General features: G+C 42.1%; 2 protein-coding genes across 9 annotated transcripts in view; both read right to left on the reverse strand.

Moving 5' to 3' along the window:
* The window catches only part of LOC130296615 (peroxidasin homolog), a 62,167-nt gene extending 39,781 nt beyond the window's left edge, over positions 1–22,386 (reverse strand). For both annotated transcript variants that reach the window (XM_056548343.1, XM_056548345.1), the window contains exons 1-2: positions 22,208–22,386; positions 21,695–21,763 (exon numbers count right to left, since the gene is read on the reverse strand). In XM_056548343.1, coding sequence (XP_056404318.1) covers positions 21,695–21,763; positions 22,208–22,386 — 248 coding nt within the window. The remainder of the gene's footprint in view (positions 1–21,694; positions 21,764–22,207) is intronic.
* Positions 22,387–22,470: 84 nt separating this feature from the next.
* Positions 22,471–24,500, reverse strand: part of PCMTD2 (protein-L-isoaspartate (D-aspartate) O-methyltransferase domain containing 2) — a 40,051-nt gene continuing 38,021 nt past the window's right edge. For all 7 annotated transcript variants that reach the window (XM_056548352.1, XM_056548358.1, XM_056548354.1 and 4 more), the window contains one exon: positions 22,471–24,387. In XM_056548352.1, the coding sequence (XP_056404327.1) occupies positions 24,002–24,387 (386 nt within the window). In that variant the 3' untranslated portion in view covers positions 22,471–24,001. The remainder of the gene's footprint in view (positions 24,388–24,500) is intronic.

Genomic DNA, 24,500 nt, shown 5'->3' on the forward strand with positions numbered 1-24,500 from the left:
TCCTGGGCCAGAAGGGAGCAATGAGCAAGACTTGGGCATGGTCCCGTTGACTCTCTTAGGACTGCTGGGATTAGGGGGAGGGAGGAAAAGCGTACCCTATTCCCCTTGTCCAGGACTGAGAGAAAGCATCCACTGCAGATGGATGATCCAGAGGATTTAGAGAGTAGAACTTGGGAAGCTTTTTGTTTAGTTTTGAAGCAAATAGATCTACTGAGAAGGCTCCAAATCTGTGATTTATCATGCCGAAGACCTCCGGATTCAGTGACCATTCTTACTGGCTCATCTTGTTTCGGGTCTCTGCCCAGAGAAAGATCTGAGATTTCAGGTCCATAAGTTGTTTGGACCTTGTTCCCCCCTGCTTGTTGAGGTATGCCACTGTGGTTGTGTTTGTATAGATTAAGACATCCTTCCCCCTTACTTGGTGTGACAGGCAAAGAAGCACCTGAAAAACTGCTGAGAGCTCTTTGTAATTTGAGGAGGAAGAAACCAGATGTGGATCCCACTTCTTCTGAAGAAGACTGCGATCCACATGAGCTCCCCAGCCCCAAGGACTAGCATCTGTTGTAATTCTCACCAGTCAGGAGGGAAACCAGGGAAATCCTTTGGAAAGATTTTGTGGGTTTAGCCACCACCTGAGGGAGAGTCTCGTTTTTGAAGATAGAAGGAACTTTTGGTTCAAGGATGAACTTTCCCCATTCCAATTGGGTAGGATGTCTAGCTGTAGCTCTCTTGACCTGAACTGGGTCCACCTTACCACAGGAATTGCTGCTGTCATGAGACCCAGGACTGACATTGCCTCTCTGAAAGAAGCAGTGTGGGATAGAAACAGATTTAGTGCCTACTCTTGGAGCGATAGCTGTTTCACTTGAGGCAGGGTTGACATTTGAGAAGTTGAGTTTAGGAATATTCCCAAAAACTGACAGGTCCTGGAGGGAACAAGACGGGAATTTGAGGATTGAACTTATAGACTGTATTTGTGGGGTAAGCAGATCTTCTGAACTCGCCACAATAAGAAAGTCGTCCATATATAGGACTATAAGAATGTCCTTTGTTCTGATGAAGGCAACTGTCTCTGCCATCACTTTTGTAAACACTCTGGGTGCTTGAGATACCCCAAAGGGTAGAGCTGTATCCTGAAGGTGGACCCACTCAGAACACCGCCACTCTGAGAAACTTTTGATGTGAGGAATGGATTGGGATGGGATAGTAAGCATCTTCTAAATCGATCGATGCCATCACAGTGTTTGGGAAGAGAAGACCGATAGTTGACTTGATTGATTCCATGCAGAATTTTTTGTAGGTTAGGAACTTCTTCAGGGCTTTGAGAGTGAGGATTACCCTGAATGCTCCTGAGGGTTTTTTCACTAGAAAAAAGGGGAGTAAAAACCCTGCTTCTCTTAGGATTAGGGAACTGGGACAAGAACTCTCTTTTGCAAGAGGGACTTGACCTCCAGACACACTGCCGATTGTTTCAGCAGATCAGTCATTACTCCAGTAGGGAAAACTCTGTCCGGGGGAATTGCTTTGAACTCCAGAAGGAGTCCCGAGGAGATGGTATTTAGGACCCAGGGGCTTGAAGATATAGTTCTCCAAGCTTCCACAAATCCGGACAGGCTCCCCCCACTGGAGTAAAGGCGTCATTGTTGAGAATCTTTGGGGTGGGAATCACTATTGGTATTAAAGAGGAAACCCTTACCTCTCCCTGACACTTTTTATTTTGGTTCCCTTGAAAGGAACGCTTACCTCTGCCTCTATCCCTAAGGGAAGATTTAAGGGAAGATTCGGACTGTTTGGGGGGGGGGGGGGGGGGGGAGACAGGAAATCCTTTCTTTTATCAGAAACCTTTAGGAGAGTATAGTCTTATGGAGGCCCAACGAGGTCACCTGCACAAGGGATAGCACAGAGTTTACACTTGGATGTGACATCCCCTTTCCAAGTTCTAAGCCAGGTGGCTCTGCTGGCTGAATTTGACAAAGCTGCGGACCTAGCAGAGGATTTAACAAGATCCACAGAGGAATCTACTAGGAAAACAGCAGCTTTGGAAATCACAGGAAAATAATCTAGAATTTCCTGTCTAGGAGATTTATTCTCTATATGAGATTTAAGTTGTGCTAACCCTACCCTTACGGACCTAGACACACATACTGAGGCTCTAAGAGAACCTGCTGCTACTTCCCAGGTTTTTTTATTGAGCAAAATCGGCTTTCCTATCCATAGGATCGGAGAAGGAGCCGAGATCTTGAAAGGGTAAATTTTTTTTAGAAATCAATGCCACAGGAGTGATATATTGATATAAGGGGGGGGGGGGGGTGCTCTATCCCAATTTTTTGTGACTTCTTCCAGAAAAGGATATTTTCTCTTTAGAAGTTTAGTCAGGGAAGAATTTTTTTGTTGTCTGGTTGACTCAACTCCTTGTCAATGAGGGCTTTCACTTTATTATGGAGACTGAAAGTGAGCCTATCTTTAGGACTAGACCCTCAGAGCACATCCTCGGCTGACAAAGGCTCTTTACTTTCCTCCATATTTGTGGTAATACGGATAGCCTTAATAAGTTGCTCCATATCCTCCCGAGTAATCCAGGATATGGAATCTGAATCTTTAATCTCTTCATCAGAAGACAAGACCTCCTCTTCTCCTATAATGGATTCATGAGAGGTGGATTGGGATATCTGGGCAGGAAGGGCGGCGGTATCCTTCTGGTTTGTTAGGCCTAAGCCCCCTAAGTTCATCCTTAATCATCTTTTTGATGGTTAGCACTAATGAAGAGGATTCCTGGGCAACTAAGGAGTATATACAGGATGGACAGATAGCTCTCTTATAAGAGGAATCTAGCGGGTTTCTGCATTCTACATTCCATATTATTAGCTTTAGATGACACTTTCCTTGGGGCCTCAGTAGAGCTTTTATCTACCTACAATAAAGCACATGATAACCCCAATTAGCCCTTAAAACATGGAAAAGGTCTCACCCAAGGAAGCTGTAGTACCGGGCTGGAGCTCTTGGATTTAGCGCATCCACATTCTTTCCCAGGATCAGGCATGCTGGAAATGGTCTTCGGTCTGGAAAAACAAGAATGCAGGCACCAACACAGGATACACTGCAGAATAGAAAGCTGCACGGATACAGGAGCTGGCTGCTGCAGTCAGTGGGATCTCCGGACGCAGGAGATGCGACAGACGCTGGCTCCGGAATTAGTGTCTTTATAAACTTTCACGTGCACGCCACCTGAGTCCCCCGGAAGTGACGTGTCCCCTAGGGTTACTGGGCCTCACGTCATCACAGTGTGCTGCGCACACACGCGGAGGACGCGCAGGGACGGGAGAGCTGGCCACCTGACCCGCAGACTCCACGGTGTCTCCCGAAGGAAACAGTGCTGAACCCGGAGCCTGCCAGACCCCATAGCAGTTATGCCGGCCGGGAAACCCCTCACAACGTGAGGCAACAGGGGCCCCGCAGCTCAAGATACCGGAGAAAAAGAGGTCAGAATATACTTCCAGGTCTCCTATCCGTAGGACAGGAAACCTGAACTGAGGGGGGAGAGGAGGTGGTCTGAAATGTATCCAGGTTTCCTGTCCCACGGTGGGAGGTCCTCTCCAGGAGTGCTGTCCTGGGTGATAGGTTAAATTGGGAGAAGTCCTCTCCTACCCAGCAAAAGATTTTTCTGGGTATTGATTTTCTGATCTGATTCTGTCCAGCAAAAATCTTTTCTACCATCTCAAAAGATTGATAAATAGATATCACTAGTTCAGGAAGTGTCTGCCTCTCCCTATATATCTATTAGGAAGGGCATGTCATTACTATGGTTGTTTACCTCTTCCTTCCCTGCAGTTCCCTGGGCTCAGATTCATTCTAGACCCCTTCAACTGGAACTCTTGAATCCTTGGGATGGATCTCAGGTGGATTTAGATAGGAAAATCTCTCTCTCTCCCTTGGTGCGCCAGTCCTTTAAATGGAGGTTGGATGTTAAAAATCTCACTATAGGTTTGGATTGGAAATACCCTTCTCCTGTACTAATTACTACAGATGCTAGTCTATGGGGATGGGGTGCCCATATGGGTTCTAGTGATGTTCAGGGTTCCTAGGATTTAGATATCGCTAACTATTCCTCAAATTATAAGGAATTACTAGCTATCTTAAGTGCCCTTCAGTCTCTAGGTCCTTCCATTCAGGGGACAAATTTAAAAATGAGGTCTGACAACACTACTGCAGTTTCCGCTATCATTAGACAAGGCTCCACAAAGTAATAGTTTAATGGAGTTGTCTTTTCAGATTATATCCTTGGCAGAAGCACAGCTAAACTCCATCACAGCGGTTCATCTCAAGGGAGATCTGAACTTCAGAGCGGATTATCTCAGCTGTCACCAAATATGTCAAGGGGAATGGCAACTGGACCCAAAAGGTATTTTGGAAAGTTGTCTCACTCTGGGGGAAACCACAGATACTTATTTGCCACAAGAAAAAACTGTCAAGTGAGGAAATTCTACTCTCTGTCCCCAGCGGACAAGCCTCTAGCAGTAGATGCTCTATCACAGGTATGGACTTAGGATCTAGCATATGCCTTTCCACCCTTAATTCTTATTCCCCGAGGGAGGACAAGGCTACAGTAATTCTTATAGCCCCCTTTTGGCCTCAGAGAGCATGTCTAAGGAATAGGTCAGTCACGAATCCTTGGGTGCTTCTGGATCTAAAGGCTTTACTAGTACAGGGCCCAATAGTTCACCCAGAGAAACAAAATTTACACCTCACGGCCTGGCTTTTGAGAGGAGGATACTTAAAGCCAAAGGCCTTTCAGAAGCAGTAATCTCCACCTTTCAAGCAAGTAGGAAGCCAGTCACCAATAAAAATCTATTTTAGAATATGAAAGAAATATATTGAAGTATGTAATCTCTCATCAATAGATCTCAAGAAACCTTATATTGCATCCATTCTTGAATTCCTGCAAAAAGGGTTTGAAAAAGGTCTGAGAGCGGCTACATTAAAAGCTCACATCTCGGCTCTAATAGCTTTGTTCAGCCAGAAAATCATAGACCACCCATGGGTCGTAAGGTTCATTGTCAGTTAAAAGATTACAGCTAACAAAACAAGTTCGGGTTCCTCCGTGGGATCTTAGTTGTTCTTAATTCTCTATGCTTACATCCATTTGAACCTTTATCTTCAGTCCCTCTTTAAATATCGACTAAAAAAAAAAAAAGCACTTTTAGCGGCTATAACTTCGGGTAGAAGAGTGGGGGAGATTGCAGCTTTATCCGCGAATCCACCTTATACTCAAATATTGTAGGATATAGTTTTGATGAGACTGGACCCTTCTTTCATGCCTAAGGTAGTGTCTTCATTTCACACTTCTCAAGATATAGTTCTATCCTCCTTTTGCAACCATCCATCCAATGAGACAGAAGAAAAATTTCATATGTTGGACATGCGTAGGTGTATCATTGAATACCTTCAAATGACTAAGCCTTTTAGGAAGACCGACAGACTTTGTTCAAATTTCTGGTCCAAATAAATAAAGGAGACAAAGCCAATCTATCTTTAGCTGGATTAGACAAGCAATAACTTCAGCCTACATTTCAGCAAGGTTAACCCCTCCTGCTAGATTGAGGGCACATTCAACTAGAGCCATGGCATCATCCTGGCCAGAGTTTAGGGGAGCCTCTATTCAGCAAATATACCAGACAAAAATGAAGAGATTCCCACTCCAGAAGCTGCATATCACCATCCTCACTTATGACACCTTGTTGATGAGATTCCTGCAATCGACACGAGTGCTGAAATTTTGGTCCTGCTAGGAAGAGGCATTCTCAGAGTACATAAAGTACGTGAGCAGTGTGATGGATCTTATGACAACCCTTATGCACAAAGACTTGATCTAGGCTGGGTAATAGTGGGCGATGTATGCTTGGGCAGAAAGAGTGTCATCTGAGATCCGCTCCTTCAAAACTTACGTGTTGGGGAATGGACGCGCCTCCCACTTCAAACAATGCCCTCACCATTATGAAGTAAAGGAGAAACCTCTTGACATCATCCAAGTACAGCATGCTACTCCTGTCCTTTGTTACCTTTATGAAAAGGATTTTTGACAATGATCACGCTGAACCAGCGCCACCACTTCAAAGACACGATGAATGCTGGTACCTGCCTTTCTTCGGAGTGTATCACCCACGCAAGCCTATAAAAATCAGGGTAGTATTTGACTCCAGTGCCAAGCATCAAGGGGTATCCCTTAAAGACGTTCTACTTACAGGAACTTCCTAAGGTCTCTGTGGCACTGTAACAACAACATGGACAATGATATCATGGAATACCGCATGAAAGTGCATGTATTGGGAAATAGTCCCTCACCCCTGTTGCAACATATGGTTTAAGAAGGACTGCCCTTGTTGGAGAAAAGGAGTATGGCGTGAACCCTCGACACTTTGATGTTGACAATGGGTTTAAGTCGTTACCTATAGATTAAGAAGCCATAAATCTGTTCCAAAGGACACAAGGACTACACAAGATAACCTCAAATCGTGTTGCCGTTATAAAAGCCTTTCAACCGGACGATCATGCCAGTTTAAAGACCTAAACCTTGGGATGGACATTTCCACCTGAACAGAGAAGTCTGGCCTACGATGGGACTTCTCAAAAGGACACTTTAGTCTTTCAAGTCAGTTCTGCAGACAAGCCATTTACCAAGGTTGGTGTTCTGTCAGTAGTGAACAGCCTATATGATCCAATGGGATTTGTGGCTCCCACCACCATACAAGGCAAATCCTTGCTTAGACAGTTCTCAGAGACTATTAATCTCTTAAGGACACAGCTCATTTTCACCTTAAGGACGCAGCCCTTTTTCGCACTTCTGACCACTGTCACTTTATGTATGCATTAATAACTCTGAGATGCTTTTCCCGATTATTCTGATTTTGAGATAGTTTTTTCGTGACATTCTACTTTGTGTTAGTGGTAAATTTTTGTCCTTACTTGCATCCTTTCTTGGTGAAAAATCCCCAAATTTTCATGAAAATTTCGCATTTTCCTAACTTTGAAGCTCTTTGCTTGTAAGGAAAATTGATATTCCAAATAAATGTTATATTGATTTACAAATACAATATGTCTACTTTATGTTGGCATCATAAAATGGACATATTTGTACTTTTTGAAAAAATTAGAGGGCTTCAAAAGTATAGCAGCAATTTTCAAAATTTTCATGAAAATTGCAAAATCTGAAGGGACAGATGTTACAGAACTACAACTCCCAGCATGCCTGAGCAGTCTAGGCATGTTGAGAATTTGTAGTTTGGCAACATCTGGAGGGCTACCGTTTGGAGACCACTACTACAGTGGTGCCCAAACTGTGACCCTCCAGATGTTGCAAAACTACAACTCCCAGCATGCCCAGCCCAGTAGTTTGGCAACCACTAGAAGGGCATCAGTAAAGATCGCTTTACTGCCACCTTCCTTCCCCCCCCCCCCCCCACTTCCCTACCTGTGCCACTGATCTCCGCTGTCTCCAGCGATGATCGGCGGCCCCCACGGCATCTTCTCCCCCCGTTCTGCCCGACATCCAGGGGTGGGTAGGGCGTGGGGGGTGGGTTTCCATGGCAACCCCGTCGTGCACTGCCATTGGTCAGAACTAATTTCTGACTAATGGCAGGGGATAGGAGGAGATCGCAGCGCCGCAACCTCGCTCCTATCCCTCAGGATGATCGGGGCTGTCACTGACAGCTCCGATCATCCCTATTTTCCAGGTGATCGGGTCACCATAGACCAATCAGCCCGGAATAGGAGAAAATTGCATGTCTGAATTGACATGCAATTTTCTCCGATCGCCGACATGGGGGGGGGGGGGGTCTCAGGATCCCCCTCGGTGATGTGCCGGGATGCCTGCTGAATTGAATGATTCAGCAGGCATCCCGGTCCAGTCCCCAACAGTCTAGCGGCGGGGACCGGAATTCCCATGGGCGTATCCATACGCCCTACGTCCTTAAGGACTCGGGATGCAGGGCGTATGCATATGCCCTACGTCCTGAACAGGTTAAAGACTGGGACACTCCACTGCCAACAGACAAGCTTTCCAAGGAAGTCCTTGGAATAATCTCTGTGCCTTAGATGGAATCTGTATACCACGCTGATACACTTCAGCTTCCCTTGCTACAAGCTAGAAAAAAAAAGAGCTTCACATCTTCTCATCTACTGAGGCCATAGCAGCGGTTTCTTATCTCAAGGTAAGATACTCATTTAAAATCAAACCCACATAGGGTTTCTGTTTGTGAAAGCTAAGTTAGCACCTAAGCCAGAGCAAACAATCCCTAGGCGTGAACTTTGTGGGATTGTTCCATCTGTAGAAATTGCAGATTTCATACTACACGAGCTGGACATTCTGATAGATGACACCATATTCTACACAGACAGCAAAGTTCTTACAACCAGACTAAACGTTTATATGTGTATGTCAGCAACAGTGTTGAAAGAATCAGGCAATCATCTAAACCTGAACAGTGGCATTATGTCCAATCTGAAATGAATCCTGCAAATCATGTCACCAGGCCAGTGTCTGCAAGTGCCTTCTCTAGATAACAGGTCCTGAATTCCTGCTGAATCATTCAGAAGAAACCACAGCTGATGTTTTCAGTATTCTAGAACCTGTCAAAGATCCAGAGAACCCAACTATCCTTACCCCAGTTACTCTGCTTACCCAGAAGCTTGGGTCCATTCCTGTTCCACCTGGAAACGTTAAATCAGGAAACCTGTGCTATGACCAGAGAGTACAACACCTCACCAACTGCTTCTTGAACCATTGGAAGATGGAGTATATTTTTACTCTGCAAGGACGCAGGAAATGTCAACGCCTGAACCCTAACATAACAATTGGAGATCTCGTTCTGCTCAAGGATCAACAAGCCGAAAGAATCGAGTGGCCTATGGGACTTATTGTAAAGAGTGTTCCTAATGATGACGGTAAAAGTACGCAAGATGGAGGTGAAAGTTGTAAGACAAGCGACCGTAAAAACTTTTATCAGACCTATCACGGAACTTATTTTGTTCTTGCTCTTTGGAGAATGAACTTGCCTGCGTATGCTGTTGACTTCAAGAAGAGAGCCCTGAACCTTATATTGTTATAAAACTTTTAGCACGTTAACGACCATGGACATGTTTACACGTCCAGGCAGGATGCACATCCCGGCACCAGGAAGAGTATACACGTCCATGATTCTCATGGGTGCTGCCCAGTGCACCCACGAGATCGCGGCAGGGACTCAGCTGTAACACACAGCCGGGACCCTGCCACACTGGCAGGACCAAAGTAAACTTCAGTTGCGGCAGTTTAACCCTTACAGCAGTGGTCGAAAGTGACTGCGGACTGAGAGTGTTTTGACAGAGGGAGGGGGCTCCCTCTGTCTCTTTCCTGTAGTGCCCCACAATGATTGCGGGGTGCTGCTAGTTACCTGGGCAGCCGAGGGTCTTTACAATACATTTATTAAATATAATGAATAGTGTTGCTCGCGAATATTCGCAATTCGAATATTATTCGCGAATATCGCATATTCGCGAATTTCGCGAATATAGCGCTATATATTCGTAATTACGAATATTCGTTTTTTTTTTCTTCACAGTACACATCACAGTGATCACCCCTCTCTGCTTCCAGCTCGTGTGGTGTAAAGAAGACTTCAACAATACTGTGTGAGACTGGCGTGCGAAAATTCGCATATGCGAATATTAGCATATGCTAATTTTCGCATATGCGAATTTTCACATATGTTAATTTTCGCATGCGCGAAAATAAAACGAGAATATAACGAATATGCGAATATTCGCGAATATATGACGAATATTCATCCGTATATTCGCGAATTCGAATATGGCCTATGCCGCTCAACACTAATAATGAATAAAAAAAATGCATAATGTGTAAGATCACGGCGTGCACATTCGCAGCATATTACATGCTGCGGATGCCCGCCAGCAGTCACAGTAATGAGCTCCCTGCTGCAACTGGGTAGCTTTGTGTGTCCACTCATAGCGGCGGATTTCCCGCCGGCAGTCATGAGCGGACACACTGAGCTACCCTCTGTGTGATCCTACACTGCATCCCGTTCATAATGCAGTATGTTAGAGGTATCAGTCAGCATCATGTAAAAAAAAAAAAAAGGTGATGCTGACGTATACTGTAGCAGCTCCATTCATTTTTGAATGAGACTGCTACAGTATACATCGGCATCCTTTTTTGACATGACAACAGACACATACAGTGGGGATCAAAAAGTTTGGGCACCCCAGGTAAATATTTGTATTAATGTGCATAAAGAAGCCAAGGAAATATGGAAACATCTCCAAAATGCATCAAATTACAGATTAGACATTCATATATGTCAACAAAAGTTAGATTTTATTTCCATAATTTACACTTTCAAAATAACAGAAAACAAAAAAATGGCATCTGCAAATGTTTGGGCACCCTGCAGAATTTATAGCATGCACTGCCCCCTTTGCAAAGCTGAGACCGGCCAGTGTCATGGATTGTTCTCAATCGTCATCTATGAAGACCAGGTGATGTCAATCTCAAAGGTTTTACATGCCCAGACTCATCTGACCTTGCCCCGACAATCAGCACCATGGGTTCTTCTAAGCAGTTGTCTAGCAATCTGAAACTGAAAATAGTCGACGCTCAGAAAGCTGGAGAAGGCTATAAGAAGATAGCAAAACGTCTTCAGATGTCAATATCCTCTGTTCAGAATGTAATTAAGAAATGGCAGTCATCAGGAACAGTGGAAGTTAAAGCAAGATCTGGAAGACCAATTAAAATATCAGACAGAAAAGCTCACAGGATTGTGAGAAAAACAATTCAAAACACACGTTTGAATGCACAATCCCTCCAGAAAGATCTGGCAGACACTGGAGTTGTGGTACACTATTCCACTATAAATAGATACTTGTACAAATATGGTCTTCATGGAAGAGTCATCAGAAGAAAACCTCTTCTACGTTCTCACCACAAAAATCAGCGTTTGAACTTTGCAAACTAACATATAGACAAGGCTGATGCATTTTGGAAACAAGTTCTGTGGACCAATGAGGTTAAAATTGAACTTTTTGGCCGGAATGAGCAAAGGTACGTATGGAGAAGGGGAACAGAATTTAATGAAAAGAACCTCTGTCCAACTGTTAAGCATGGGGGTGGATCAATCATGCTTTGGGGTTGTATTGCAGCAAGTGGCCCAGGGAACAGCTCACGAGGTAAAATGGATTCAATAAAATTTCAGCAAATTTTGGATGCTAACTTGATGCCATCTGTGAAAAAGCTGAAGTTAAAAAGAGGTTGGTTTCTACAAATGGATAATGATCCTAAACACACCTCGAAATCCACAGGGAATTACATCAAGAGGCGTAAACTGAAGGTTTTGCCATGGCCTTCACAATCTCCTGACCGCAACATAATTGAAAATCTATGGATAGACCTTAAAAGAGCAGTGCATGACAGACAGCCAAAAAATCTCAAAGAACTAGAAGACTTTTGTTAGGAAGAATGGTCAAAGATACCTCAAACAAGAATTGAAAGACTCTTGGCTGGCTACAAAAAAAAAACGTTTACAAGCTGTGATACTTGCCAAAGGGGGCAGTACAAGATATTAACTCTGCTGGGTGCCCAAACTTTTGCAATTCTTTTGTTTTCTGTTATTTTGAAAGTGTAAATGATGGAAATAAAAATCAAACTTTTGTTGACATATTATAAGAATATCTAATCTGTAATTTGATGCCTTTTGGAGAAATAATTCCTGCCAAAAAACGATTTCTGCAAACCTTACATAGCACATAAAAAAAAAAAAAAAAAAAAAAATTTACTTTTCAAACTTTCAAAATTTAAAGTAAAAAATTGTTAGGCTTCTAATTCATTTAAAATGTTAATTAAAAACAAAATAAATGCTTTCAAAATAAAGTAGACATCTGAAAGTATAAGTTTCATAAACTATTTGGTCAGAAAGTATAAATATATGCAATCTATTAGTGTTAAAATAGCAAAAAAAATTTTTTTAAATGTCATGATTTTTTGCATTGTATTTTTTATTTTTTTTTTACAAAATGATATCGGCTTATTTTACTATGTACATGAAGAACAACTTGTGGACAAAAAAAAAAAAAAAGAAAAAGTGTCAGAATTATTGTGATTGGCAAAACGTTACGAGTTATACTCTAATAAAGTCAGACATCCCCAATTTGAAAAAACAGGCGTGGTATTTCAGCGGCGTACAGGTTTACTTGTATTGGTCCTTAAGGTTCTCAAGCCATCAAGCAAATTGCACTGTTTATTTGCAATTGTATAACTACATTATGGTATAAAATAGTGATATTTACAATGCCAGACAAGAAGTGTGCTGTTACACAGTTAATATTCTCATTATTGTAGATGGAATTTATAGTTTATTCTTTGATCCATTTCCTATGGATTTTTCTATGGTTAGTTATTTGCTGCTCATATTTTTCTCTCCTGAAATGACTAATTTCCTTTGTATGTAACCACACCCCTGCTTAGTGCATCACTTCCTGTGTCATGGATGCCTGTATCTGCCACATGTAACAGGGACTCACATATTTTGCATGCTAAGCTAAGGAAATAATCATCTTTTGACCGCATAATGCTGAGATCACTAAAGGGTATTGGACAAATTTTGTCCAGTGCCACTTTCTGCACAATTTGGCCTGGGGCCTTTCTCAGGCTGGAACCATTTTTTCCACGAGATGGATTAGGGAATTAATTTGTTACCTTGGTGGCAAAGTCAAAAAGCCCAGGTATGCATCCAGCTTTTCACACTCTAACTCTCTCAAAAATGATCAGATAGGCCTCCATAGTATCTGTGGCTGCCATCTTTTGGGGTGAAGCTTGCTTTGTGGCTGAGCCAACATTGTCTCATTCATCTTTTCCTTAAAAAAGCCTATTGACTTCATTATGCTGCTGTTGAAGCCTGTCTTGGGTTTCTCGCTGCTGTAGATGTATTGCACAGGTTTTTTTTTACTGCTGTAGTAGGGCCTGGGTATACAATTGCTGCTGTTTTTAGCCAGAATCATCATTTGCTTCACCAGGTCCTACTTTGCTGCAGCCTCTTCGTGCTGCCCCATGCAGCTTTTACCCAAGATATAAACTGGTATAAAATAGCTTTTCAGTGTGTCTCCAAGATTGTGTTGAAATCAGAGACTCTTCCTGTCTCTTATTTTTCAGTAACAAAAGTAAATGCAGCTTTCACATTCAGACAAACACAAAAATAAAATTCAGCTTGCCCTGTCTATATAGGTGGCTTACTACCAGCCAAACACCACAATAGTCAACAAATGTGTTACACACACAGGTTACAATTTCGAGATTGACGAGATAAGCGCTTCCTGAAACATGGTATCCACAGACGACAGGGAGCTTGGGGAAATATAGCGATCTCTAACCACCATTCCTGTCACTGTTTTAGAGAATGCATAGTCAAACCCTTTCATACACAGTGTTCATATCCCAGGTTGGTACTAAGTTGACGATTGTTGGTTTAACGGAAAAAACTCTAATACAAACCTCTGGATGCATCTGTGTCCTGCAAAGTCAAATATGGCTGCTAAGGAAATCTGTACTGGGCCTTAGGCATTTATTCAGACCTAATTGAAATAGAGGATCACCAGCACAGCATTGCTCAACTTCCTCACAAACACTGTTCAGACATGTATGGCTACACACAAGACCTTCTTTTAGATTGCAAAACAATGTTGCTTCCTGGGAGATAGGCACAGAAAGCTTAACACATTGCGTAAGAGCAAAACAAAACAAAAAAAAAAAAAAACACAACTAAAAAACTGCACTCGCCCTGGTAGCTTCTTCAACCACTTTTTTTTTCACTGCAAAATTAGATAAGCCACAGGGACAGGTTTGCACAATGTAGCAGGATGGAACAGCATCAGAGGAGTAAATGACACCCCCCCCCCCCACTGTTTCATGCAGCACCCCTGCGCAGATGATTTTAGTACTTAACTGCCAGACAGTTATAGACAAGCTTAGGAAGGGTCCATGCTTGTTTTGGGGCTAAATGGCTGTGTGGGGCTCTTTTTGAGGGATGTCTATTTCTTGTTGATGTTCCCTCCTTTCAACTACAAGTCCCAGGATCCCTTGTTTGCGAGTTCACTTTTCTTCCTACCACACATCAGCCACCCCACCTGGGACAATTCTCTACAGAAATGGAGAATGATCTCCCTTCAACTCAGCAGTCACCTCACCCATTGAATCAGACAGGCTCCCTTCCAACACCTGACTAGTGATGTAATGTCTCGTGTCACACTGCAACCAGGGAAAAACTCATTTTGTATGAGCACAGGTACAGATACTATATAATCAACTACACTAACTTTACAGCCCCTGTAGCATAGTCAAATAAAAAAAAAAATCTGGAATACCCCTTTAAAGCATTATCTGGCTATGGGCTATTCCTTGTAAGCTATGCATGCAGTGTTAAAAGGGAAACTGACAGGCTCTCCACCCGCACTTAGAGTATTTGTTAGGATTGATTATCTTGTTCCTGCCCTTTTTTTTTTTTTTTTTTTTTTTTTTACCTCAGAGCTCTGCAGGGAAGGGCAGTCTTCATAGTTGGTAAAACTACATAAAAAGGAGTTGGATACCAGCAAAAGGCAGCAACATAATGGTGGTGGTATAATAGCTGGTCACTTACATCTCCCCCCCCCATATTAGATGGCAAGGTTATGTGGATGCCTTCATTAAGCTGTGAGAGCTCTCTTTTTATGGGGGGGTATTACTCATGCATGGATGGATGGATGAAATAAAAAGGTAAAGTTAGGCTTCTTTTTCCCCTGACCGTGATTGGCCAGATTCTATTGACCATCATGGGTAGTATTGGAGACCTAGCACACTGCAGCAGAAATTCTACCATGTGCACAGTGCAGCAACATCCCACTGAAAATAATGTTACTCCGCTGCAGCCGAATGTGCGCAGTTGCCCATAGCAACCAATCAGAACAACTTAATTTTTGAAAAGGCCTCTGAAAAATGAAAGTGATCTGATTGGTTGCTATGGGCAACTCAGCAACTTTTCCTCTGGACAGGTTTTCATAAATCTCCCAAATGGTCTTTAAGGTTACACAATACACCTACCAAAAGTGCACCTGCCACCACTAGAGCCATACAGAAGACACCCCCCCCCCCCCATGACATCATGCAATATCACCAGAGAGCTCATAAAGTAGAGTACAGAACAGCATCGCAGCCTGTATACTATGACAGCACCTATATGGACACTGGCTTGACACTGTGGGTATTTAAGATCAACGACCCGCAGTGGTGCTAGGAAGAGTAGTAAATAGCAAATTAAGAATCAATAGTAGCAGAGCATGAAAGCAATCCTGCACTTACCGCAAAAGTATAGGTCATCTGGCTCCTACCCAAGGTTTCCAACAGACGGCAGACAAGGCTGGCATGGGGCGCTCAGGGGAGATTGACGGCTGTTTAATGCAGCGTGGTGCGCTTCGTCTTCCAACTCTGGAGGCCGGAAGAAGCGCACCACGCTGCGCAAAACCGCCGGCAGTTGCCTCTGAGTGCCCCATGCCAGCCTTGCCTGCCTGTCTGTCTGTTGGCAGCCCTGGGAAGGAGCCAGATGACCTATACTACTGCGATGAGTGCAGGATTGCTTTCATGCCAATATCACCAGAGTCCAACTTTTTTTTATCCCCTCAAAGTGCCAGCACAGAAATTAAATCAGAATACTGGAGGTTTAAGTTTAGAAAAAAACAACTTCGGTAGGCAGTATGTTCCCCCACATTAGGTGCAGTATAGCTCCCCCACAGCCATACAGCCTTCAGTCATATACAGTGTATGGCTGGAGGCTGTATGTCTGTGTACTGCCTATCAGTGCTCCATCCACCGCTCCTCCAGTCAGGGGTCACGACCTACTGCTATGGCCTATAGGCCATAGCAGTAGGTGCTGGGACCGGAGGAGCAGTGGTCAGAGCACCGAAGCTGAAGTTTAGCTGGTAACTTACCATGCCAGCCAGCGCACATCCTCCTCTATGCTCCGTTCCTACGGGCGCATGCACATAGTGATGTCCCTGTGTCCGCTGCCTCCCCGCAGCCCCTGAGTTTTTAAAGTTAATGCAGGGCCGCAGAAAGGTAACCGGGATATTCATGTGTCCTGAAGAGATCTTTCGGGACACAGGGATGTCCCAGATTGCCTAGCCTGGCGAACTATGGCTGCGTGCCCACAGAGGGGGCTCGGCGTGCCATAGGTTCACCATCACTGCTCTAAAACGACCAAGTCAACACTAAAAGGAACCGTACAAAACCTGACACTGTCACAGGAAGAGGACTCAGAGCCACCAACAAAAGCCTATCAAGGAGAGGAGAATTTCATTTCTTATGGCAGTTCTTTAAAAAAATAAAAAATAAAAAATAAATAAATAAAATAAAAACACACCCACACCCCACTGGTTATGAATTAAAGGGGAGGAGCTTATAACTTCATGCGTTTTGTCCTATCCCTTATAGGGCCAATGTGCATACTCCTATGGTACGGTCATGGAGAGAAAGTGAGGAAAAATTTCATATTTCTTCTGCAGCTTTCATGTATTACAATACCCTGCAAGCTTCTTAATTCTGTGTAGACTCAGTCCTGACCGCTAGTTCGTTTTTAGTTTCCAGCCCCACTTTTTTTTTTTTTTTAATTTAAATTTAATACATACAAAATCCATTATTGCTTACATCATTATAAAAAAAAACAAAACAAAACAAAACACCCCCCTCCCTTTTCCCTCCCTCCCCTTAAGACAGCCTACCCGAAATCCATTAACTTCCTTCCTTTCCCTACTCCTCTCTTACTCTTTTCTCCTTTTCACTATCTCCTTTCTCCCAGGGTATCCATTTATTCTCGATTTTTTTATATTTCTTTCACTGTCCTTGAACCGCAACAACTCATAAGTTCTAACCTTATTTGTACCTTCTAACCATTCTTCCCTTGATGGAACCGCTAGGGGCCAACCATTTCCTAAGAATCAAATTCTTTGCCACTCCTAGTACTCCAAGTATAAGATCAGTATGCTTAGTTCCCAGTATCTCTAGTCCATAAATTGCAACCTTAGAATAGGGGTGGTATTGCTCTTTGAACCTAACTTTAGTAGTTTCAAACACTACACTCCAACATTTTAGCAACTTTGTGCAATTCCATATCATATGTAACCAATTACTTCCCTCAAACCCACACTTGGGGCATTGTGCATTCTCCCTAGCATTAATTTTGTACAAAAATTGCGGTGAGTACTGTGCCCGATATACTAACATAAAAAAAGACACCCTATTATTTGCATTGATCGTCGTTCTAATATTCTTTAACACCAGTTTCCACTCTTCTTCTGAAATTCCACCTCTATCACGTGCCTGTCCTAACCGTTTGACCACGTCCTCCCAACCCTTCTGACCTAACATTTTATATAAAATACTCTCTTTTTTCCCCCCTGTGCATTTTAAATATATTCTGTAATGTGATAACACCCAACCTTTAATTTTCCTTTCGGTTCTTCTTGTCCCAAGGAGTCTTTTAACTGTACATAAACGAAATAGTGTTTTTTAAATTAAAACGTTCACTCAAACACTCCCAATCTATTATTTTCCCATTTGTACAAACCTGCTCTAACAACCTAATTCCTTTCTCTTCCCAATTCACATATTCTGCAATTTTCTTTATTTCCGGTAAGTTCTCATTTTCCCATAAGGGGGTACACCACACACACTACTTATTATCCCTGTTGCTGACTTCATGCTATCCCACACTTGTACCAAATAATTCTTTAGCCATGTTCTCCTCTTCTACACCCTTCTTCAAACTCCCACTCTCCAATCACTCTCATATGGACCCGTATTTTTAGGCCCCCTTTCCAAATAATCCAACAATGTTTGTTGCTCTTGAATAACCAATGTTAATTGGGATGCTATGAAGTATTGATGAAAATCAGGGAGACCCAGTCCTCCTTCCTCTAAGGGATGGTACAGATATTGACTCTTGATCCTGACTCTTTTTCCACCCCATATAAGATTGTTTAATATACTTTCCAATTTTTTAAACCAAGTATTTTTAATCCATATGGGAGAAGCTCTCAAATAATGTGTTATCATGGGGAGTAATACCATTCTCAGCAGTCCTATTCTGCCATTCCCAATTACATTTTCCTCCACATATTTATCTTTCCCCTTACCTTCGCCATCAGAGGTACCAAGTTTAATCTCCTAAAATCCAAGACAGCGCTAGAGATCTTAATACCCAGATATTCCAAACTATCATTGAGTCTTAATACTTTTACCGGGCCAATAGGGACCTAAATTTCTACATCCAAAAGGCATAAGACCGGACTTCTGCCAATTGATTTTCATTCCTGAGAAGTATCCAAATTTTTCCACTAACCTAATCACTTCCTGTACTTTCTCTACCGGATTCCTAACAAACAAGAGCACATCATCATCATCATATAATTACATTCTTTATCCCCTTGTACCCCAAACCCTTGAAAGACTTCTGTGCTCCTAACCATAGCTGCTAGTGGCTCTATAAAGAGTTCAAATAATAAAGGTGATAACGGACATCCCTGTCTTGAACCTCTTTTTAAAAATATTGTGTTAGAGAATTTCCCATTAATACTAATTTTTGCTATAGGAGCTGAATAAACCGTTTATAGCTTTTAAGAATAAAGTGCCCAAACTAAATCTTTCCACCACCCCAAAGAGGAAGCCCCACTCCACCCTGTCAAACACTTTGTTTGCGTCCAACGACAGGATGGAGCGGGGATCCCCTCCACGTGTTTAAATATTAAGGAATGTCCTGTGTATATTAGAAAACATATTCCTACCTACCATAAAACCCCTTTGTTCTTCCCCTAGCATCTCACCCAAAACCTTTTTTAATCTTCCTGCCCATAACTTTGCAAAAATGTTGTAATCCGTATTCAATAGTGATATAGGTCGATAATTCTCCATCTTTTCCGTCGCCCCCCTTCTTGGGGATCAATATCACTGCTTCAGACATTGAAGGGGTCATAGCCCCTCTTTCCAAGGATTCATTAATAATCTCCAACAAGCCGGGTAACAGAGACCCATGAAATCTCTTAGAAAAATCAAATGAGAACCCATCAGACCCTGGGGCGGAATTCCCCGCGCATGTTCTCAATGCTTCTTGGACTTCCCCCAAGCTAATCCCCTCATTCATTTTCCTCTTCCCCTCCTCATTTAAACTTGGCAGAGCTAAGTTTTGTAAGAATGTTTTAATCTCAGATTCTGATTTTACCCCCTCAGATCCATATAATGTTTGATAATACTCCATCCCTATCTTCCTTATCTCCTCTGGATCTGTTACTATTATTCCCTGCTTATTTTCTAAATTTGTAATTTCCCTATTTTCCCTTTGATTTTTTATTATACAAGAGAGCCACTTATTGGATTTCCCTCCTTCCACATACCATTTTTGTCCCCAGAAAAAAAAATCCTATGTTGTGCCTTCTCAAGCATTAACTCTTTATATTCTTTTTGAGCTTGTTCCAGTTTTTCCCAGTTCTCATCTTGGGCATCGTTTGCGTAAACTTCCAATTTTTTAATCTGATCTACCAAGTTATCTTCTTTCCTCCTTACTTTCCTCCTAAACTGGGTTATATTTCGGATCAAAATCCCCCTCAAATATGCTTTCATAGCATCCCAAACCATAAATATAATCGGCAGAACCTTTATTAGTAGCCCAAAACCATTTAATCTCCTCCTCTATACCCTTTGTCACGTCTTCCACCTCAAACCAATGCGGATTAATATTTCTATTCTTGTTCTGGGGGGGGACCCGATCTCCACAACCAAAACTACAGACCACCATGGAGTGATCAGACAGGCCCTTAGGTTCGTAAACAATATTTTTTTTAATACCTCTTGCTCCACTATCATTGGTCAGAATCATATCGATGCGTGATGCGGTTTTATGGCTCAGATTAAAACAGGAAAAATTCTCGCAAAGGATTCAGGTTTCTCCATACATCTCTCCATCCTGCTTCTTTACAAAAATCTGCCAGGATATTCCTCCCCTCCCTCAATACTCCTCCTCTCCGGTCCCTTTTGTTATCCATTACCGAGTTAAAATCTCCCATAACATATAAGTCTTTGTAATTTTTATCACTTAGAAAATTCACCAGATTAACCAATACCTCTGTTTTGAAAGGGGGAGGAATATAAACAAATGCAAGAATAACTTGTACCATATTCCACACTACGTGGAGAAAAACAAATCTCCCTCTATCACAGCAAGCATTTTTGACCTGCATATTCATTTTACCATGAATCAATACCGAGACCCCCACTGAGTAGTTTGTTCCAAACGAGTGGAATTCTTGGGCAGCCCATTTCTTTTTAATTAAATGGACCGATTCTTTTGTTAAATGTGTTTCTAACAAACATACCACTGCAGGTAGATAATTTTTAACCCTATCCATAATAGCTACTCTTCTTCCTCTCCTTAATACCTCTAATATTCCATACTAACACTACCTCCTTGACTACCCTGGGTCCCCATACTCTTTTACTCCACCATCTACTTCTAACCGATTTCCGGGCTGTCTTCCCACCCCCCTCCCCCCCTATCCCCCACATCAATCCGCTTCTATCCATGGATCCCTTCACTTTTCATTTAACTCTTCTACTCCTCCCTCACCCCTCCCCCCCCCCCTTTTTAAATATAATTAATAATCTTTACAGAACTTTTACAACCCCTGACTTTCCATCCATCTTCCCGCCTCTACTGCGGACAGGAAAATTAGTGTTTTTCCCTCATGAACCACCCTTAAAAACTGGCTGGGAATAACAGTGAGAAAGCAATATTCAAATTATGGAGTCTTCTTAATGTCTCTATACTCCATTCGTTTCCTTTGAGTCTCTTTTGAAAAGTCCGGATAAAAGGACACCCGCACTCCCAACTTCAATTTTTCCCCTCTCCCTTGATATTTTCAATAGGGTGTCTATCTTTAGCGCACATAAATTTTAGCAGTAAAGTCCTGGGCAGAGCTCCGGGCGGTGGTTTGATATATGGTATCCTGTGGGCTCTTTCTAACACATAACAGGTTGAAAAAGTCCGTTCTCCAAAAGTGTCAGCTAGCCATTTTGTGCAGAAGGCAACAGGGTCCGCTCCTTTTTCCCCTTCCGGAAGGCCAATAACTCTTACATTAGCCCTCCTTGATCTATCCTCTAAATCTTCTATCTTCCTTTTTAAAAACCTAATTTTCCTTTGTGAGTTCTTCCTGCGCTTTCTCGATGCTTTGTAGTTTACCGTCCATCTGGGGCACCATGTTCTCTATTTTCCCCACTCTCTTTCACCTTTTTTATATATTCACAGATAAAACTCACATCTGAGCTGAGACTACCCACTTGTAGTGTCAAGACTTCTAATGCTTTATTACTTTTTTCCACACCACTTAATATGGAAGTTAGCATAGAGTTATTAACATCTTCACTCTCTCCCTCCTCTGTTACTCCTTCCTCCTGGAGGGAGAGAGCCCTGGAGCGGACGGAGCTGACTAGATCACATCCTCTCGTCACGTGACCCACGGAAAGAGTCTCGGGTCTCCAGCCCCATTACTTCTCCACTAAAACACTAATCTAAAAGAAAGTCAAATTTCATATAGCCGACAGCCAAACACTGAAAGTCTTCTCTTTATTCCCACATACCAGCTTGATTGTGCATGCATTCTAGAAGAAAGCGGTGGGTAGAGGGGACACTCCTCGTGACTTATCTCCCTGAGAACACAAGGATAGGACATGTTGAAACTCAAAATACCAGACTTTTTTGCTCAATCCAGCCCCCACCCACCGACAACTACCACCATACTCATGCAGTCAGCGGATCCTGACAAATTCAGCCAACGTATACAAGTGTGGCCACATTAGAGGGGCTCTACTGGATTAGAAAAACAGTGCAACACCTGCCCAAAGGTTATATACTGCATTGAGCTACACGCAACAACTTATAAAAAATATTTATTATTTAAAGACCAATATAAAGACAGAAAAAAAAACTATTTTAAACAGAATACACAAGAATGCATCAGTTGTAACATTAGTTTTAACCAACAGCACACAGATACAATACAAAAATAATAATGATAATAATAATTGCCATTTGGCTTTTAGGCAAATCTTGTAATAAACTCAATGCAAAGCAGAAGAGATACCAGAACCTACATCCATCCTGTCTTCATACACTGCCCACTATTACTGTAATAACGTGGTTCACCATAGGAGTCCTGTGTTATGACACTAGAGAGAGAGAGATATATCATAACCAGTGACAATTTAAACAGCATTATACTAGTGTTATATTTTGACACTAACATTTTTATCAACAAATTTTGCAGTATCATAATATATTTCTCCACACTTAAAGCTATGTTTTTCAGTTGAATGTGGCTTCAATATGCAAAATGTTGAAGACTTCTTATGTTGAGTTTATCCTCAAAAAAAAAAAAAATAAAAAAAAAAATACAAATATCAATATTGACTTGCAATAAAGAGTGTCCCTTCATTAAGTTTTTTTTGGCAGAAATATGTCAAAATGTTTTGATTGGTCGGTGTCCAAGTGATCAGACCCCAATAATTTGTTACCTTTTTTCTAAGGACATGGACACAACGTTGCAAAGATATTAAGAGGAAAGCACCTTCTCAGATTTAGATAGATCCCTTTAACACAAAATCACATATTACATACCGCCCACTGCACTTTGATGCTTTATTTATACATACCTTAGCAATGACCTGTGAACCACACAAAACCTAGTCACCCATAGTTTAACCTAGGATCCTATAAAACATAGAAAATAGCCTTACTGCTGACTTGTGGCTCAGTTCCATCGTCTCCTCCACCGTATTAAGCCGTGTACCCTAGCTCCACCTCATGGTTACATTGAAGTACAGCATATAGCATTCCCATCAATTACACATTATTCAGGTTTAACTATCCTGCCACTGGAGCTTTTATTGATTTTTTTTTAGCAATGATTACCAAAAAAATATAAATTTATAAAACAGACTTCTACAAGTGACTCAGGATAAGATGGGACACTTGCACATTTAATTTGGTCGAACAAACAGTTGACCTAGGATCAGTTTTAACCATCGAAGTAACTAAACTCCCATCATGTCCTGATAGTCTATGGCCATCACTATATCAGTTTTCTCCCAACCTATAGCTCTGCAACAACAGCTAGAATGCTACATGTTGGCAATAACTGCTCTTGAGGAAACATGACCGATGCCAGAGGTTTGGCATGGCATTTAAAAGGGCATGTGAGTTTGCTGAATGATAGTTTGGTCTGTTCAGTATTATCAGAAGGTACAGCAGAGAGTGGTTATAACATGGAAGCTGTATGTTATCCAGTGATAGATCTAGGCCTGTACTTGCAGATCAGATCGGTCGAGTATAGAGCAAGATCTCACGTGCAAAATGTTGCATAGTTTGCATGGAGTCAGCCCAGTAAATTTGCAACCAAGAAACTCAATTCTGCATACCCTGAATTACAAGTTACTCAGTTTTTTTTTTTTATCCAAAAAGCTGCAACACATAAAAGGAAGCTCCAATACTGTAAGCCTACGTATCAGTCTACGGCTCCATCTATGCAGAATGCAATATGAATTCGATGTCTTCTAGTATTACCTGGAAGAGTAGATCATGAAGTAGCACAATAATCATCAAGTTGGTCAAAACATTTTCGATGCTGGAGAAAAACCACCACAGATGAAAAAAAGTTACTCTAATGCTACACCAAGCGGAGGATAGATGGTTGAAGCAAGGCTTATAAAAGGGCTCCTCTGCTGGATGAAGCACCAGAAGAGTTTTTTAGAGAAATACAGGCAATTCCTTATAAAAAAAGAATTCAGAATGGAAGAGACAGGAGACCATTTGGTCACAGAGCTGGAGAAACAATGGTGAAAAAAAGGCAAAAATTGCATGGTCAGAAGGCTGCAAGGTTGTCCTGGGGTTTACTTCTCTCGGTAGTAGAGTAGATAGTATTTAAGAGGATCTGGAAGAGGCAGACTCAGGATCTTCTCTCGGAGAAAGTTAACAGGAGGGTCTGGCTTTGTCTCACTGACCACCTGCTCCTCCTCCTCTCTTGGATCTTCCTCCGTGTCTTCGCAGTTGTTGTTGTCATCAAAGGGGTTTGGGATGCGGCTAGCAAACACTTCTTTGTCCAGAAAGACTATGGTCTCCATCCGACGTCTGTGCAGGCGCCTACGTTTCAGGCAGAGTGGGTGCTTTAGTGCTCTTACCCTTCCTCTGCAGGAGGCCTCCTGTTTGATGGCCTTCTTAATACATCTCCTGATGGTGATTCGAGACAAATCTTGCAATGAGCGCACCTTTGGAAGAGCTGAAGGAGAAAACAAAATGGGATTGATTTCAGATTTAAAAAATAAATAAAATAAAAAACAAAGGGAAGTTGCTAGAATGAAAATTTTAAACTATGAAATTTTTCCTGTAAGG

The sequence above is a fragment of the Hyla sarda genome, chromosome 12 (assembly GCF_029499605.1).
Source record: "Hyla sarda isolate aHylSar1 chromosome 12, aHylSar1.hap1, whole genome shotgun sequence".
NCBI lineage: Eukaryota > Metazoa > Chordata > Amphibia > Anura > Hylidae > Hyla > Hyla sarda.